General features: G+C 36.9%; 2 protein-coding genes across 5 annotated transcripts; one reads left to right on the top strand and one right to left on the bottom strand.

Moving 5' to 3' along the window:
* Positions 1-6455: 6455 nt before the first annotated feature.
* LOC145017680 (UDP-rhamnose/UDP-galactose transporter 6-like) lies at positions 6456-8740 on the top strand. Of its 3 annotated transcripts, XM_078975670.1 has the most exons (7): positions 6456-6619; positions 6696-6750; positions 7120-7346; positions 7423-7607; positions 7705-7905; positions 8013-8174; positions 8254-8740. In XM_078975670.1, exons 3-7 carry the CDS (start codon positions 7217-7219, stop codon positions 8590-8592), a joined length of 1017 nt encoding a protein of 338 aa, XP_078831796.1. In that variant the 5' UTR covers positions 6456-6619; positions 6696-6750; positions 7120-7216; the 3' UTR covers positions 8593-8740. The 3 variants fall into 3 exon arrangements, with proteins under 3 accessions (XP_078831796.1, XP_078831797.1, XP_078831795.1); XM_078975671.1 differs by lacking the exon at positions 6696-6750 and having other exon boundaries at positions 7123-7346; XM_078975669.1 differs by lacking the exon at positions 6696-6750 and having other exon boundaries at positions 6457-6619.
* A 1609-nt stretch (positions 8741-10349) lies between these two features.
* On the bottom strand, positions 10350-16304 carry LOC145017272 (protein GIGANTEA-like). 2 transcript variants are annotated; one of them, XM_078975329.1, is made up of 14 exons: positions 16035-16304; positions 14932-15265; positions 14768-14839; positions 14618-14672; positions 14391-14533; positions 14024-14301; positions 13872-13927; positions 13392-13789; positions 13089-13298; positions 11534-13015; positions 11372-11440; positions 11049-11267; positions 10875-10967; positions 10350-10789 (listed from the first exon to the last, which is right to left on the bottom strand). In XM_078975329.1, the coding sequence occupies exons 2-14, from the start codon at positions 15019-15021 to the stop codon at positions 10490-10492; spliced, it is 3465 nt and encodes a 1154-aa protein (XP_078831455.1). In that variant the 5' UTR covers positions 15022-15265; positions 16035-16304; the 3' UTR covers positions 10350-10489. The 2 variants fall into 2 exon arrangements, with proteins under 2 accessions (XP_078831455.1, XP_078831456.1); XM_078975330.1 differs by having other exon boundaries at positions 14932-15096; positions 16035-16275.
* Positions 16305-20049: the final 3745 nt, after the last annotated feature.

Raw genomic sequence — 20049 nt, forward strand, 5'->3', positions numbered from 1 at the left:
TCTGAAGCTTGAAATGAGGATGAAACTGATCCACAAACCCTCCTCTGAGATCCTTACAACACCCTTGACCTTCTTCTCAAAGAAATGACCTCTAATTAGCCTCTCTATCCTCTTTAGCTCACAAATAGCTCTAGGGTTTCTCTCAAGGGACGAAGGCACTGATGCGAAGGGGCCAAGGAGGCTATAAGTGCCTTTAAATAGGCCCACACCTGAGAGAATTAGGATTTCTATTAACAGCGCTGACTCGGTGAGTCAGCTTGCCAACTCGTCGAGTCCATTCATTTTCCACGTCACCAAGCCACGATCCTACTCGACGAGTTAAGGTGCCAACTCATCGAGTTACTCCTCATAACTTCGAAAATAAATACTCATTATATCATACCTGGAAATCCGGATGTTACATTGTAACTACGTATTCATGCAATGATACCCTAACCCTCATTGGGCACGTATTGAGGGAGTAATCCCTGAATCAATATTGTCTATGCGATGTAGGCAATGATCCTTAGGGAGAGTCCTTATGAACAAACATATAAGGAAATGCAGTGTAAGGAAATGAGATGTAAATATGATGTAGGAGACGACCATTAGGATAAATCCTTAGGGAAGGTACTTAGGAATAAAGAAGATGATGGGGATGGGTAATTGGGTTAATTGTTTGATGATTAAACATAATAATTATATTATTGTGGGTTGAAAAACCTATGTACTCACCAGGTTTCCTAACCTGACCCACTCAGTTTACTTGTATCACAGGTGACGATGTGGAGTTACATTACACTGAGAGATTAAGGAGATATAGATCACTAGTGTAAATGAATGTAAGTTCTGTTTAGGTTTATGTTTCTGTATTGACGATGACATACCAAATGTTTTAAAAGGAATAAAAATACATTTCTTCAGAAATGCTCTAATATTGAAATTATCATGTTTTTCTGGGAACAAATTCCACAGCATTTTTATTAAAAGAGATACTCTTATTTTTATAAAGCATAAACAAAATCGGTCTTTTCTGGCCGTGAAAATGGGGATGTCATACAAAGGGTCATAGGGAGCACCGAAGTGGTGCTCAAGACAACGAAGAGGATCCAACAGGTCTGGAGCAGGCTTCAGACTGCTCAGATTCGGCAGAAAAGTTATGCCAACAAGTGCCATTCGGACCTGGAGTTTCAGGTCCGGGATATGGTCCTCCTGAAGGTGTCACCTTGGAAAGGTGTCATCCGATTCAGGAAGCGGGGCAAGTTGGGCACTAGGTACATTGGACCCTTCAGGGTTGTGGCTCGGGTGGGCAAGTGGCGTATAGGCTCGATCTTCTAGTCGAGCCTAGCTAGATTCAAAACACCTTTCACGTCTCCCAGATGCGGAACTGTTTGGCAGACGATTCAGTTGTGGTGCCTCTAGAGGATATTCAGGTGGACGACAGCATGAACTACATTGAGCGTCCAGTAGCTATCCTCAATAGGGAATCAAAGGACCTGAGGAACAAGAGGGCCAAGCTAGTGAAGGTGCAATGGCAGCACCGTAAGGGCTCATAATAGACTTGGGAGCCGAAGGGCGAGAATAGGGAGCACCACCTCGAGCTTTTCCAAACACAGTGGTAGACTTCGTGGACGAAGTCTAAAATAAGTGGGGGAGATTTATAGCGCTCGGTTCCTGGTACGTAACTTAAATATCAATTATTGCATATTTACTTTGGGACTCGGCGAGTTGGAGGCCCTAACTCGTCAAGTAGAGGTTTAAATTGGACACAGGTGGAAGAACCGACTCATCGAGTCAGATACCCTGACTCGATGAGTAGGCTAGTATGGATGAAACCCTAATTTTAAGGGTTGGCACCCTATTTAAATGCCTTAACAACCCCACTGTGACCTCCCTCATCGCCTCCCTTTGTCCAGAAATCCCTAATTCGAAACCCTAACCTTGTTTGAGTCTTATTGAGCCATTTTTGTGTATTTTTTGTGGTTGTGAAGCTTGAGAAGGAAAAAGAAGCTTGGGAGTTCAAGTGGAAGCAGGTAGATCCAAAAGTTGTGTTCCATTTCCAGCTCATTTGATGTAAAAAGCTTCAATCTTGACTTCCCATTTGTTAGATCCTCTTTAGGGCTTGAATCTTGTCATTTTTGGGACATTTCTAAGTCACCTTTGGGTTTATAGCATAATATAGAGTGATGACTTCAAATCTTGGACCTAGGAGGGTTCTCATGGCATAAAGGTGCCAACTTTATTGCCATAAGAGCCCCATGCATCTTGTAGACTCATTTTTAGGTCCTTTTTAAGCTAAATAGCCCATGCATGAACGTAAAGTTTGTAACTTTATGTGTTATATGGACTCTAGGAGGTTGGATCTATGTCCTGGATGCATTAAGGTCGACTAAAATCAACTGTATAGTTTTGGACATAGAGGGACTCGCCGAGTCAGGTCGTAGTTTTCCCTAAATCTCTTATGATAACGAGCAATGTGTTGAGTTAGAAGAAGACTCAACCCGTGGGGTTTGTTTATGGACCTGAGAATCATGGAACTCGGCAAGTGCAAAAACAAACTCGGCGAGTTCGAGACTATGTCCCAATATTATGAAGATGGACTCGGCGAGTCCAAAAGTAAAGTGTCATCTTGCATGAAGATGGTCTCGACGAGCTCATGAGGAACTCGAAGAGTCAAGGACTAAATGTCCCTTCTAACATAAAGACGGACTCGACGAGTAAAGGATGAACTCGCCAAGTCACGTGCAAATGGTCCTGACTCTGTATGATGGGCAACTCAGCGAGTAGGATCGAGCTTGTAGCAATTATTAGACCATGGGACTCGACGAGTTGGTGGACCAACTTGGCGAGTTGAGTCAACCAAATGTTGACTTTGACCAAAAGTTGACTTTGACCAAGGTGTTAACCTTGACTTTGACCCGATTTAACCATGAAATAGTAATTAAGGAAGATGGTTATGTGTAGGAATTGAGAGGAGTTGATCTCGGCAACGAGGACAGTTCAAACACTTCACGACACTGATGTGAGTTACCTTCTAATAGAAGTGGGTCGAAGGCACCAAGACCGACCTACTAGTAAGAGTTATAGTAGAGATAATTGTATTCATGATAATTATCTGGTATGTTAATGTATGTTATGATTATGTGATAGTATGTTATGTTGTTATGTGATAAGTGATAGGGGTAGGTTAGACCCCAGTACCGTTCGAAAGGACCGAAGGGGTAGTTAATACCCGATTATGTTATACAGTTTATGATATATGTGTTATGATATTATGTGGTAGTAGTAGGGGTGAAACAGTCCCCAAATACCGATCGAAAGGACCGAAAAGGAGGCCAACACCCAGATATGCTAGGCAAGATATCGATCGACAGGACCGAAGGGGAGGCCAACACACTGATATACAAGGTAAAGTACCGATTAACAGGACCGAAGGGGTAGTTAATTCCCATTTATGTTATTCATTATGTGATATGTATGGTATGTGGTATGATGGGGAACTCACTAAGCTTTCTGCTTACAGTTTCCAGTTTTGTTTTCAGGTACCTCTTTGTCAAAGGGGAAGGAGCCAGCACGGTAGTAGCGCATCACACACACATAGGATTTCCGTACTATGATGTTCTTGGGATTGTACTATGATGATATTTTATCTTTATGATATGATTTGAGACATGTGATTGTGGTTTTGATGAATGATGTGATTTAACTATGTTTTTCTTATAAACGGTTTTCTAAATTGTTATATCAAAAATTAAATTTTTAGTCTTGAAAATTGGGATGTTACAGAATATATAAAAATCCATCACCTTTCTTCCTGGCATATACTATCACAACATTAAAATTTTCAGATAAGCCATTTTCAACTACATCACAACACCTTCCAGGTTGAAAGAAAGCTCTACACCAGGTTTTTGGATCTTTGTCCATGAGATATTGATGTGCATCTGGGTTCAATGTCTAAATTTCCTTCATCACACCTTTAAAAGCATTCTCAGTTGTAGCTTTTGATGCTCTCCAAAACAATGTATGGTATATGGCCCCACTAAATCTCTTATGCAAATTTAGGCAAATATGTCTAGCACACTACTTGTGCTCTATATATGGAAACAACTCCTTAATAGCCTCTATCAAACCCTGTAAAAAGAAGAAGATTCAAATCAAAGAGTGTAAATTTAAAATACTTGAATTACAAAGTAATAAACTAACCTTATGTTGGTCTGACATTAAACTGAATCCATTTCCTAAATTCAAGTGTAGATCCTCAATGAGAAGTTCCAAAAACCACTTCCAATTCTGTTTGTTCTCCACACATACCACAACCCAAGAAATAGGATATATCTTGTCATTTGCATCCCTCCCAACTACACAAATCAAGCCCCCTTACAAACACCTTTCAAAAAATAACCATCAAGACATATTATCCTTCTACATCCTTCCATTCAACCTCGTTTGACTCCTTGAAAACAAACATAGAACTTGCTAAAATACTTATTTCCATCTGTGCCACTATCTACATCTAATTTTATAGTTGACCCTGGATTAGTCCTCAAAATCTCATGACCATATGACCATAGCCTACCATAATTTTCAATAAGACCACCTTCAATAAGTTTTAGTGTATACTTCTTTGCTCTCCTGCATTGGCCCATACTAATTTGGATACCAAATTTTGTCATTACCTTTACCCTAAGCTTCATTACACTCAATTTCTAACTCTGCACAATTTCTTTGGTATAATGACTCCCAATCCATGCATATGTCACTAGTGACCCTAACTTGAAGTTCCTAGCACAATTATGATAATCTTTTAGTGACTTGATTTGGAAACTCTGTTCATCACTCATCCAAGAACCCCATAATCTAAATATGCAAGCACCCTTACTACACCTAACCAAAAGTCTTTTCCTATCATTTTTTTTTTCAAAACAAAGTTGATATCCATTAGACGCTACATAGTTACACAACACTGATTTAACTTGGGCTGGATCCTTAAATCTCATTCAAAGAATTGGTTTTTGTTTTTTTTCCAGTGTATGAACTCATTAAAAATTGCATGCATGGGTGGTTCATCATCATCTACAATGTTGTTATCCTCACCCTCATCAACACATAACTTACTCAGGAAATGATCATTTGACGTCCTATTCATAATAACTACATCCTCATTAAATTCCACATTCCCATTCCTAAGTTCATCTATATTATCCTCATTTTCACCATCAATACAAGACTTGTGATCATCATCAACCTCCTCATCATCAAACCACCCATTTACTCTCACTCCAACATGATCGATATAAACAGAAATTACACCATCAGTTCCATAAGCATTAAATATAAAAGTAGCGAATTCCACATCATCTGAAATGGGATTAAGCCCATCCATCAGGGAAAGGCCTGGTTCACAGTAGTACATCTTTTTAACCTCATCATGCATGAAATGTTCGAAGAAAGTGAAACACTCAGAAAATGTCATTGAAGAAAAATCAACATCATTAAACATGGTTTGACACCACTAGTGTAAGAGAAACGATTTCGAGCAAATACCTCCTGATAGTTGAGTTCCACCATCACAAACAATCCATTAGCGTCCGGTTGTGCCATTCCACCAACTGCTTTAATTCTTCAACTCAACCACAAATATCCTTGAAAAACCCTAGCTCAGTTTTGTAATTTGGTGATAAATAAAGAACACAGGTCGACGGGTGAAGCAAGTGAGTTTAAGTATCGACTGTTATATCATTAATTGACGTGGCAAATCCTACGTGTAATATGTTTACTACATAAACTAACTATTAAATGAAAGTAATTTACACCTAGACAAAGTCATCCGGGAAACTGTTTAAAATCGGGGAAAAAGACTTAGGGGGCATTTGAGATTACTTTTTGAAGGGAAAAGTCCTTTTTGTAAAATGATTTGTTGTAAAAGACATTTTTCCAACAGATGTTGTTTAAAAAGTGTTTGGGATTTCTTTTTGTTTTTCCAGCCTCAAAAGTTCAAAAAGACAGAAAGTCATGGATGTGTGACTTTTGCAAATGCTAGTTTTTATGCTTTGGTAAAAATCGATTTTAAAAGTATTTTTCTATTTACCAAACAACTTTTAGATTTTTCTAACATTTTTGAAAAGTTAAAAATCAAAATACTGATTTAAAAAACCAAGTAAAACATGACTTTAGTGACTTAATTGACGAGAAAAAAAAAAAACTTTAGTAATCAAATTGTTAAAATGAAAAAAGTTTGATCATTGTCATTATCCCTTTTCATTTTCACTTTTTAACTGTGCTAGCCATAAACATTTTAAAACAAATCTATCAAAAACTATAAGGATATTTTTTGCCAACTATCTTCGAACATTTACATAATTTGTTCTAAATTTTTTGGAATGGGGACAAACCCATGGTAAGGATTGTGAGCCAGCCGCTCAACACACACACAATACACAAACAAAATGTTTGCGTTTAATTGGGTCGGACCCTCTTCACCTAAACATTCTATTCAAGCCCCCCTGGCTTCCCTATCACGCGCTCTCACGCAGACAAACACTCACTCCCTCCCACCCTCGCCTCTAACACACACACACACACACTTAACTGTGAGCTCTTTCTGGAGATCCGGATTCATTTATTTCGATTCATTAAGGTATGTTAGTGTCATATTCAGTTACGAATTCAAATTTTGATGCTTGTAGATCTGAAATTCTGTAAAACAACTTCAGATTTTGTCGCGATCCAACTTCGTTGCTGAAATCTACGCCGTTTTATTTGTTAAACGTATACAGCGTTCTCGATCTGATTAATTATGGATCTTCATTGAGACTGATACTAGTTTTTCCTGAATAACCGGACGTTACTGTATTGTTGATTAGTTAATTCCTCGAAACTGATCAAATGTGTACTTAGAAATATCCTCGTGAATTCTATTTGATTTGTGTGGCGAATGTTATCAAGTTCAGGGGTAGAATTGTGTCGTAATTGCTTCGGAAATACACGTTATACTCCATACATGGGATAAAACTTGCATTAATTTTCATTTTTGAGGAGTATCATATTCATATCAATGTTTAATGTTGAATGTTCACATTCTTTTGGGTGAAATTTCAAGGTTAAATCCTTATTATTCCAACTTTTGGTACTTTTCAGAAGACCTGTGTGACAAAACCAGAAAGCTAATGTGGAATCACGAAGATTTATCATCATCAGTGTGCAGAGAATAAAACAACACTGAGATTTCATCAACATGCCTCCATCAAGTAAGGCTGATAAGAAAGCAGCAATAGATGCTGCAGCATGGATGTTCAACATCGTGACTTCTGTTGGGATCATCATTGTAAACAAAGCATTAATGGCCACATATGGTTTCACTTTTGGTAATTCTCTCTTCCTTTCACTTCAATCTCTTGAAATTCCTTTATAACTAATTACATCTTTATACTTTGTATGCAGCAACAACATTAACTGGATTGCATTTTGTGACTACCACCTTGATGACCCTTGTTCTTAGGTGGCTGGGCTACATCCAACCCTCACATCTTCCCACTTCAGAACTTATGAAGTTTGTCCTGTTTGCTAACTTCTCTATTGTTGGAATGAACGTCAGTCTAATGTGGAACTCAGTAGGATTCTACCAGGTATGTAGTAGTAATTAGTAAACTAGTAATAATGTACATAACACTCCATTCAAATTGGATGAATTCTGAATTGTGTGATTGATTTGCAAAATCCCAGATAGCAAAGCTGAGTATGATCCCAGTATCATGTTTATTTGAAGTTACATTTGACAAGATTCGATATTCACGAGACACAAAGCTGAGTATTTTGGTTGTTCTTCTCGGTGTTGCTGTCTGCACTGTTACAGACGTGAGTGTTAATGCTAAAGGTTTTGTTGCTGCTTTCATTGCAGTATGGACTACATCTCTCCAACAATACGTAATCTACTAATTCCCCCCTCTCTCTCTCTCTCTCTTCTTCACTTCATCTCTACCCAAAATTACAAATCAATTAACTTGTGATTTATTTGAATGTACATAATACAGTATGTTCATTATCTTCAAAGGAAATACTCGTTAAGCTCTTTCAATCTGTTGGGACATACAGCACCTATCCAGGCTGGATCCCTTCTACTTGTGGGCCCGTTTCTTGATTACTGGTTAACAGAAAAGAGAGTCGACATGTTTAAATATGATCTTTCCTCTGTGGTAAGTAAGAGTATATTTATTTTATACAACTGTAAATCAGTAATTGTTATTTAACAGAATCATGGTTTGATTTGTGTAGGTTTTCTTGGTGTTATCTTGTACGATTGCAGTAGGGACGAATTTGAGTCAATTTATCTGCATAGGGAGATTTACAGCAGTGTCGTTTCAAGTGCTAGGGCATATGAAAACGATACTTGTGTTGATTTTAGGGTTTATATTTTTTGGGAGAGAAGGGTTGAATGTTCATGTGGTGGTGGGGATGATTATAGCGATAGTGGGGATGATTTGGTATGGGAATGCATCGTCAAAACCTGGTGGGAAAGAGCGTCATGCACATTTGCTTCCCAAAACGAATCAACATCAGAAATATGGGTCAACGGGAATATTAGAGACTGAAGAAACAAGTGATAAGGTCTGATTATTGGATAGAATTAGAATGATAATTTTTAGTTAATACCCGGAATTCGTTTTGATTAACTTATTACTCATTATCATCATATTCTTGGAAATCGTTTGTTGTTTTCGTATATGTTTGTTTATATGGAGATCTTTGTGATAGTTGGGAATCTGGATAGTTATACATGAGTGTTTCTTTTTGATTGAGACAAAATTGCTTACCTGAAAAACCTGACTTAATGTATCAAGACACTAATTATTTACCTAGCTTCCTTTCTTCTTTTTCGCTTCTAAGTACTTAACTTGTTTAATGTTAATAGTTTACAATTTGATGGAAGTAGAACCAAAGAAATGAGAGAGGGTAACAATGAAGGAAAGAACAGAATCAGAAATATTGTAGAATCCGAACAACACTTTACTGAAATATTAATCTGTATGGAATGGACAATTCTCTAGTTACAAGAGTAAATAAGTAAATTCATTCCAAAAAGATGTTAGAAAAAAGGTTCTAAATATCAATGCAACTTAGATAATTTATAGGATCGTGTTAGAAGTACTTTTTGAAATCTGTAATTTGACCAAATTGTTTGGTGTTAAATGAATTCATAACTTGGGATAATCCAAGAAAAATAGAATACCTTGCTTTGTTTGATGCTTTGTAGACAGAAATTTGGCAGAGTAACAATGTTCTTAAATATGTACAAAATGCAATCCTTCTATGTGATACTTTTACTCTAGTATTTAAATGCATAATGTACAAGTTCAAACTGCAGGAAATTTAAGTTTAATACTTCAACTTTTTTATAACTTGTTCGTTAGTAACCTCTACTTGGTATAATATGTCGATTGCAACCCTTTATTTTGTAGAATGATATTTTTTATTCCTTTACTTCTTAAAATATAACTTTCACCCCCTTCGTCTTCAACTTTGTAAATATCATTTTCACCCCCTCCACCTTAAAATTTTTAAAATGTCACTTTTACCCCTTTATTTTCAAATATTTTATGTTTATTTTCGTAATGAAGAATGTATAGGCATATCAACGCATAAAGTACAACTTTAATCCCTTAACTTTGTATAATCCGTTATTTACAACTCTTTTATTTTGTAAAATAATTTTTTATTCCTTACTTTTAAAATATCACTTTCAACTACTTTAATTTTAACTTTGTAAAATACATAATACAACTTTTTTTTTGTGAGACAATCATATTATAGCTAAAAGTATAAATATATCCCATCCACCTTCAAGTTTGCATAAAATATATCATTTTAACCCATTCATTTTTTACTTTCATGTTCGATTTTTCCTTCTGTACTTTGTAAAATGCATTTTTCACCCTCACTTTTTTAGACACACTCCTAATACGCAACAACAACACATAAAAATCCCGCCGCAAAGCGCGGACCCAAATACTAGTATTCTACAAAATTGAACATCTCTATATATGTAGAGGGAAAAGTCGCAACTGGTTATCTTCAGTTTGAAATTAGAATGTATCAAGTTAATCCGAACCATATTAAAATGATTGATGGCTAAATGTAAAAATTTTAATAAATCATTCTAATATAACGGCAAACTCACACATTCCATATCTTACTCTTAAACTACTCATTTTGTCTTTAATGGTTATCTTAATGGTTAAAAAGGAAACCAACCCTTAACTTGCCAATAAATCTTTCATATCTGCAAATCCTATAAGAAATAAAAACATCATACTTTCACCTATATAACAAAAAGTCCAAGATCAATTTGTCAAAAGTAAAAACAGATTACAAATCAAAATACCTCAAAAACCAAAGGCGAGGTTGGTCTCTATTTATAAATAAACAATCACCTTTCAAGTCTATGAAAATAAATCAAGTTTGGGCATATCATATCATCACATGGTACTATACATACAACCATCAACAATCCTTAGACAAAAATCGGGCATCCCAATTCCTTAGAAGCAGTCTCAAGATATTCAATTGGCATCCCAGTCGCCATCCGACTATGAGCTTCCCACGTCAAACACTTTGCCAGGTCAGCTTCCCAATCGATGACATCACCACTCACATACGCAACATGTCTGCTACTACTTATATTAACTTGTTCTCCGCTTTGTTTCACTTTTATACAACCAACATTCAAAATAGCTCTAAGAACCGACACACTCAGGGTGCGCACATGAGCACTCGGGTGAGACAAACACCTTACAGTAGCTGGCACTCGACACTGTCACCAAAAAATATATACATATTACATTTTCGTAATAAATATTTTGTTTTTTTTTTATTTTTTTTTATTAAAGTTTATTTACCTTGAGAAGATTCGAGAGGCCATCTGCAACTGCCAATCCAGATTCTCCCCACTCCAGCACCGGCTGAACTGCTCTAGCTGTTGCTTCCAGAAGCTGAAACATATATATGTATATACATATTATATATAGATAAACAGATAGATAGATAGACAGACAGATAGACAGATATGACACCTCAAGTTGTGGTAAAGTGCATGCTTCACCATCAACAAGCATGCCATCAGTGGCGCGTAGGAGGAGGTCTAAGGCAGTGGCGAGAATCACTAATGACTCGAGATTTTCATGATTTCTCATTAACTCCACAATCAGCTTCACAATCCGTTGATTGATTCTCCACATTTTTTGACCAAGATCATCATCCTTCGCGATCCATGGCTGCAATTCCCTCTCCGCCTGACAAGCAAATATACAAAACCAGGAAAGTGACTTAACCAATAAACAAATTATCAAATTTCACAAAACGGTTTTAAAATAAAAAAGTTAAACAAAATCTGGACCTGAAGAACAACAGCAGTTGCAGCGGTTGTTGGCGATGCTGCCACCACATTGCACAGTGCATCAACCACCTTTTAAACAATCATCAATGATAAATTATTATAAGATATAGATTACAGAGTGAAGTATTTAAAAAAAAAAAAAAAAAAAGATTAATAAATTACCTGTCTCCATCCTTGCTGAGCGGATGTGCTTACTGCATTAAGTTGTGTTTCAGGTGACGCGATCATCTTATGCCACAACAACGAAACAACAGAAAAACATAATTCTTGTTTTTCTGTTAAAACCGATCTCAAAAGAACACGCGCACTACAATTAAACCCAATGTGTCTATCCATTGTGAGAAAGTTGGCTAACTCTGAAGCATTGAATGGGAAACTCATTATTCCTTCATCCTCACATAACTTAGAAGCTTTCTTCACACTCGTTGCAACTGGATCATTAATCTGTGTGATACAACTACTTTGTCTTTTACCATTAAAACATGATGATGATGATGATGATGATGATGATGATGATACAGGAGGAGGATCCTTTATAGCTACATGTACAATATCCAGTGGTTCTGCTTTGTTCACTATCGATGCAACCGCTTTACTATGAATATCAATTAGGTTATAAAGCGAAGATGCTGTAGAGTGAATCTGTTTATCCCATTTGCACCGGATTAAAACTGATAGAGCATGTGTGCATGCTTTAGACCTTCTGAAAAGCTCGGATATATGAGCTGCCACCATAGCAGCAGCTACTATCTCATTCGAACTGTAACTCCATGAAGTCCCAACAGAAGACGGTTTTAAAGAAAAAAGCGCCTCCAGAATCGCAAGTATACGTCGCGTATGACTCACCGCAGAATCAATACTATTCTGGAATCCATTTCCGATTCCGATTCCATTCCCGTTCATGGATTTAACTTTGTGACTCGGTTTTTCACCGTCTTTAAGATTCGAACGGTTACTTGCTCGTGAAATCAACGGAAAGAGCTGAAGCTCGCACGCGAGAGCACAAACCGCAGCGAGAACGTAGGAATCGAACGCGGCGACAGGTCCTTGTTTGTTTGTTCTTTTCCGAGGCGACGATTCCGATTCCGGTTCCGGTTCCGGACTGGAATCGGAATGCTTCTTTCCGACGTGAAGTTGCGCTTCGTGACTAACGCAGACGGTTAACACAACAAAAAGTAATCGAGAAGATAGCTCGACCGTGGCGCATGATTCTAGAAACAGAGAGTGGACCATCGTGCGAAGCTCGGCGACCGCTAGATTTTTGGAGGCGGAGCCGAAAACGAATCGTGTTTTTCTTGTTTGTCGGGATGCTGACTCAGCGGGAAATGTTCTTTGGAGAATTGCTTCGACGGTTGCAACGAATATTTTCATGAGACATGCTTCTGATGGGCTTCCACGAGGGAGATATTCTAGAACTTTAAGGAGAGGTATGTAGAGGTTCCATGATAAGATAGGTGGTTGTAGAGGTGTTGCAACGATTATTTCCGGAAGATCGATTATCGAAGAACTTAAAGGAATTAATCCGTATGCAGCTTCCCATATTGTGCATATTCTCCATTCAACTTCGGGTCCATGTGCACATAGCATTGAGGCTATCCCTTGGGCTGTGGCTTCAATCGTTGCTTCAGCCACTGGCATTTGTCTCTGAAAGTATACAAATAGAAATTTAGTGACTATTTTGGAATGCCATATAAGAATTGATGAAAGTAGTTGATACCTGTTTTTTATGGCTTGAAATGTAACCACTAATCTGTTCATGTTGGACTTCACCACCTTCAACTTGTCTAAGAGGAGGAAAAAGCAAAGCCGGTTGAGACAGTATCCGGAAAAGTAAAGCAGCTGCTGAATCCGCTGCAATCCCAGCTCTCATTGACATTGCAGTCCCAATCGCACGCAAGAAGTGCAAATGCATCCAGTTTCTAGGAAGCTACAATTTAAAAAAAAAAAAAATAAAAAAAAAAAAAATCATGAAAATGGTGAAAACTAAAAGTTTGACTTTTAGGGTTTCAGGTCAACCTACCCGCATCCCGGATGCATAATCTTCAGCTGCTCTAAGAAGCTCGACTAGTTGAACAGCAGCATCGAGAGCATCTGGAGCCCATGAAGGTGGTGCTTCTAATAAGCCAAGAAGAAGTCTTTGAGTAGCACTTGGACTAGCAATAGCATAGTACCTATGGAAGAGTCTTGCATAAGGCTCTAAAGCAGGAAGCCCTGCAACAAGATGCTCATCCATGGCTGTTGTTGGAGGAGGAAGTAATAGAGCAGGAACAGCAGCTGCAGTTAGAGTAGCAGTTTCATAACGAGCAACTTCCTCATCACATACACTTAAAATTACACCTGCTCCATTAGCAACAGCCCATCTAGGTGTAGATGGCATTAACTGTGGATGCTTTCCAGATCCACGTGAAGAAGCCATTACTAAACACAAAATTTTACTACTCTGTTAATCGTTATTATCCTTCTTTCAAAACTTTTCTAAAAAAAAAACTTTTCCACTTACCAACAGAAGGTGGCTTCAGTTCCCCTGCAGCGTATTTTCCCATCACACCCCCACACCTACATATGTTAAATAAGTTAGAAAAGGTTATAGTAATGAAAACACACAAAAAGAGAGGTTTTTTTTTTTTTTTAATGAATTGAACAAGCACTTACCAACGAAAGTAGTCGCTTCTGATACCTAAAGGTGCAGCAAGCAATAAATCAGTGATCCAAGGAGACAGAGGCCTTAGTGGTTTCCTTTCATGTTGTCCAGATGGTGAAGAAGAAGAAGATTGAACATCTGTAGGGTTACTTGTTGATGCTTGGCTACCACTGCTGCTTCTATCTGTTTCCCCATGTGGGTGTTCAACTTTGAAAATTGGTCGATTGTAATGTGTTAATATTCGTAAAATCTCTCCACATGCTAATGCCCATTGTTCAGAATACTCATTCTGCATTTCAATTTTCAATTTTCAACAGCTGTATTATAACTAACTAATCTGGTTATGTATCGAATACAAAGTGTAAAGGGTTTCCTTACATCAGCACTTGGGCAGATTAATGAAATGAAAGAAGCAAATGGGGGAGTGCTTCTATCGTACTCAATCGTGCCATCAATAATGCATGAAATTATAGAATGAATAACAGAATGTCCATGCTCTGGGTGATGAAGTACAAACATTGCTGGAAATTGGAAAAACTTCAGATTCATTACAAAATACATCCTTACACAAAGTCAAAATAAGAAAATTTGAATATCCAAAATACCTAACACATCATCAAAGAGGCGTTTTTCAGTAGATGGATATCGATGACGAACCAACTGTAAAATAAAATATATCAGTGTCTAGTGACTAGTGAGTAGTTTAACTGATATCTGTACATGTGTGAGAGCATATTACATAATGATCAAACTACCTCAGCAATATCTTCAGGGAATTGCTCTGAGGTGAATTGACCCAAATAATCAACATATGCTGTGATTTGTGCCTGAATACAAAAGTAAATGAAGAAATCAACTTAATGAAACTAGAATTTGCAGTGATGCAAATCTTAATGGAGTGTGAGAATAATATGAATACCTTTCGTTGTTCTGGATCTGGTGGTGGGGGCCAAAACAGTGATGAGAATTGTAGACCATCGATCCACCTTTCAGATGTAGAAACAGCCATGGGAATGGAGAAGCTTCTTTCTCTGGTTTTGTGGTGAAAAGAAGAAGGTGAAAGCAACAAGCTTCAATTTTCCAGCTGCTACCAATCAAGAATGAGAAGATTGTAATTCAACATTTTTTTTATACACCAGCTGATGATGTGATGTCTCTTACTAAGCAGTTCAATTAACCACTCAAAATTGTTAACTTTAAAACAGATTTATTGCCTCTCTTAGTTGCCCACTTGAATAAGACTAATTTGTAGCCTGAAACCATGGAACAACCAGTATCAGGTAAAGTAGGGTTTACTGTAAATTCAATGAGAATCGAGAATGGAGGATCTGAAGTTGAAACAAGTAAATGAATAAAATGCAACAAAAAACACAACACGACTGAAAGAATTTGCTTCTATATAGCAAGACAAGCTAATTTTATTCTTATAACATGATTATATAAATCGATGATTAAGATGAGATGGAACAACAACAATAACAGCAATAGATGATAATCATAATAATAACAAAAGTAGTAATAATAACATTGATAATCGAGAGGATGAAGAATTACAAAATAAAAACCGAAAATTACACAAACCTAACACACACAACATGCAGAAGAAAATGCGACATAAATTGGAAAAATTGGTGCAGTAAAATCTAAGAAAACTGCCGTGGAAGCGTTTAAATTCGACTAAAAAATCAAATCCAAATTCAAGTTTTTCTAGTTCATTTACTAAAAAATAAAATCAAAAAATAAAAAAAATCTTCACCACAATTTCATTGTGGTAGTCTGTATTGTACTAACATGGATAACACATCACGACCAAATTAGAACTCATCTCCATTAACGACGCAAAAACAGGAAAAAGAAACACACACACATACACAACTTTCAGTGTAAGCTAAGTTGAGCTAATTAATAACTTCATATTAATATTGATAGAAAAGCAAACATAGCATCTATGTTAACAAATCTGAAGATTATTACATAAATTTGAACAAAAAAATACATAAAATTTCAATAAATAATATGTACCTGGTCTCTTAAGTTTGAGGGTTACAATAATCAGAGAGAGATGGATTTCGCCGGAAAAAGCTCCGACGTTGTGATTTACAGCGACTGTAAAATTTTGAGACGATTTGGGATTTTAGAGGAGAAGATTGAGAACAAAACAATGGGTTATGAAGAGACGGAGAGAGAAATATTTTATAAAAAATAGTTTTTAGAGAGAGAAAATAATGGTTTTAGAGAGAGAAAGTAAAGGAGATCTTTAGCTGCGTTGTGTGTGAATTTAGGGATCTAACACAGCGAACGTGGCAACGATATTTTCCTCTCGCCATAAGATAGCCACGTCGCGCTGGTCGCGTATGTTAGTATGCTATGAATATGAATGTCCATCACCATACCATGATCCTCATGCTCATGTATGATACATTATCGAAATACCAAATATGCCCTTTTGTCACGTGGCTATGGGGGGCTAAGGTTAGGTTCGGAGCATATTCGTAGTGGCTGGATTCTCAAAAGTGAAAGGGACTGGTTCTTAATTGAGTCATTTTCATTTTATTAACTGCTTTTAGATTTTAGATATTTTGTTTTTAAATTAATTTAATTCTAGACCTTGATATTTTGATTAACAACTTTTTTAATCCTTTGTCTCATATAAAATTATTTTTTTTAAAATAAATGTTAAATTATGTATCTACGGTGGTGAATTTAAAAAAGAAACCGCATGGTTTTCTAATTCATGTTTAATTGGACTCATTCAAAAGAAAATCAAATTTAATTTATTTAGTCGGTTCAATTGAAAAAATAACTGATCAATACACAAAACCACCACCCAAACAATTAAACCAAAACTATACAAACCTTATCTTTACTTTCCCTTATCTTCTTCATTCTATCGGTTATTGAACACAAATAGGATGCAAAACAATATATATATATATATATATATATATATATATATATATATATTAAAGTCCAAATATTTTCATCGATTTCACCAGAAAGTACTAAACTTTATTTTTTTACAGTTAAGTCCTAACTACCGGCAGTTTTGATACTTTTACCTTTTTTTCCCAGTTAGCCGGTAATTAGGATTTTTTTGTCAAAATAATAAAGTTTAGGATTTTCTTGTTAGGGTTTTACTATTAAAAATGTAAAGTTTAAGACTTTCTTTTCAAATCGTTGAAAATATTGAGACTTTAGTGTATATATCCCCCCCCCCCCTGTTTGGAATTTAATGGTATGATAGTCTTTAACCATAAGAGTTATTGAAATCGGCTGTAGTCAGCCAGATCCTATTAAAATCCTTAACGTTTGCTTTTTGTTAAATAGTTTTTTAATCTCAACAAAACGATATTGAAAAAAATGGAGATGATCAAGAAAAAATCAGGGTTATGTTCGTTTTTTGCTGTAACATCCATAAAAATCATGCCAAATTTAATGTTTTTAAAACATTTTCAAAACCAACGATTATTACAAAACTTGTTTCCAAAATAATATAATGTCAGAATATCCCGTAATCAATCATAAAAACCATGAAATATGAGGAGTTGTACGATCACGCATTCGCCTTCCCACGATCATCAAAAGTACCTGAAACAATAATCGATAAATGTAAGTTCAAAGGCTTAGTAAGTTACCCACAAAATACCAACCATGTAACATATCAATAACATATAAGCAAACAACATGCATAATGAGCCTTCAGCATGACTAGATCGCCTCGCAGGCCTTCAGCCTATCTGGACCGCTCTTCGAGCCTTCGACACGTCTGGACCGCCTCGTATGGCCTACAACTTATCTTAACCTCTCATCGGACTTTCGGCCTGACTGAACCCCTTTGCAGGGCCTTCAGTTTATCCAGACCGCCCTGGGTATGTTGGCCTTCAGCACAAAGCAAGACCGCCTCAACCCAATCTCCAATCAAACAAACATGTGCACATAAATATCATACACTAGCATATATAACAGTCAAACCAATCTAACATATCACTAATCATATCAACATCCTATAACCAGGATACAAACCTAACCAGTCACTAACATAACATCATCCTATATACCATGATGCTGACCTAACCAGGTCACTAAGCATATCACCATCCTAACTACCAAGATGTAAATCGATAAGCATATCATGCAATAACTCGGATATAAATCCGTAAGGGGCCGGAATTGGTGCCTTTGACCCTGTTAGTATAGTGAGGACAACTCACCTCACAAGTAGTGCTGAAATGAACTGAAAGCCTCCGATCGTTGTCTTACCGAAAATCCCGAACTATCAAAATAATAAACACTAAGTCAATACATGGGATATCAATCTTGACTAAGGGTCCACATAATCCATTTTGTCTTTTCTCTTTATTGGGCCAAGACCCAAATGCCAAATCCATGATCTTAAAAATCCATATATCCAAGGCTCATTAATGACCCAATTTTCCCAATTGGACCCAACTTCCTAATTGGGCCTTATTATAGGATCCATTATCAAAACTAGCCCAAACTTAATTATTCTAAGAGTCCAGCAAGTCCCAAGTCCAATTAGTCCAAAGACGACCCAACTCCAAAGCCCAATTCGTCAAAAGTCCAACAGAGGGCGTACGCGGGGCATACTCCTCTAGTACGATGGGCGTACTTCCGTTTTGTGTTGACCACCATCGGGGTGGTTGACTCAGTATGCTGGACATACATAAACTACGCGAAGCGTACGCATGTTTTACCAAAACTCTAATGAGTGCTTAATAGCTTAAGCACTTAAGCCCAAACTTCAGATCCATTGACCTAATATGCCTAAGAATCATAAAGTCTTGAACTTTAACACTGTAGACGTACATAAAGCTCTTAATACTTGGTCTTTATCCATTAAGGCCTTCCTACTCCATGCATGAGACGCATTTATCTATTGGGACATCATTTTTATCACTTAGGGCCTCTTCAAGGGTCTGAAAGGACAACTTATCTCGTCCAAATCATATCATGCACCAACTTGGGACTTTATGGGACAAGAAATGGTTCCATAAAGCTATCATGGTAAGATCTATATCATACAAGCATAAAGTCTGAAGCTTTTTACCTTCCGGAGCTTGTAGGGCACAAAGAAACTTCAGATCTACAAGCTTGTCCTCTTTCTACAGCTTCTTGATGCAACACCTTCTTCTCCAACTCCTCAAGTCACACTTTATCGGCTCACACACTTAAAAAAGAGATTAGGGTTTGGGGAAAATGACTCAAAACTATGGAGGCTTAGGTAAAGGAGGGTTATGAGCTCATAAGGACATTTATATAGCACTCAAACCCTAAATATTAGGGTTTGCATTTGATGCGAGTACGCTTAGCGTACACAAGTGTACGCCCAACGTGCTAGGGTGTGCCTAGTACGCTTAGCATACTAGTCTTGTTCTCAAAGTTGCAACTTTAGCCCTTAGGCTTCTCATGGGTCGACTCTCTAACCCCATAGACTATAAATGACAACATAATAATAGAATAGAGGATTTGGAAATACATGCAAAATCTCAAGATGTTACATTTGTAGTCCTAAAAATGAAGAACTAAGAAACCGTAAAAAATGAAATTGCTCTTCTTATCCCTTCTCCATATTCACACTCTTATTCTTAAAGACTATCGTACCATTAAATTTATAACCAAAAAAATGATATATTCACTAAAGTCCTATAACAACTGTTAATTTATGGGCAAGTCAAAGTCAAACAAAGTTAACAATTCAAACCGGTCAACTCATATAGTACTTGTATGTTAGGGCTTCCTCTATGTTTACTAATGTACAACTCTCTATCTTAATACAATGTATCACTTGGAGGTTTCAAATGTTCACAAAACCCTAAACCCTATATACGGTGAGTGATGTAATAACTCGATAAAACATTGTTATGTACTATTTTGGGGTGTATAACATTCATAAAATGGCGTAGTAGAGTTTACGATCCTTAGCACTATGGGTCAAAACCTTAGTGAAGTCTACAAACGAAATCTCTCTCTAATCTCTCCCAAAATCTCTCCTAATCTCTCTTAAACCTCTTGGTAA

Source organism: Lactuca saligna, chromosome 9, assembly GCF_052625555.1.
Source record: "Lactuca saligna cultivar CGN05327 chromosome 9, ASM5262555v1, whole genome shotgun sequence".
In the NCBI taxonomy this organism is placed as follows: Eukaryota; Viridiplantae; Streptophyta; class Magnoliopsida; order Asterales; family Asteraceae; genus Lactuca; species Lactuca saligna.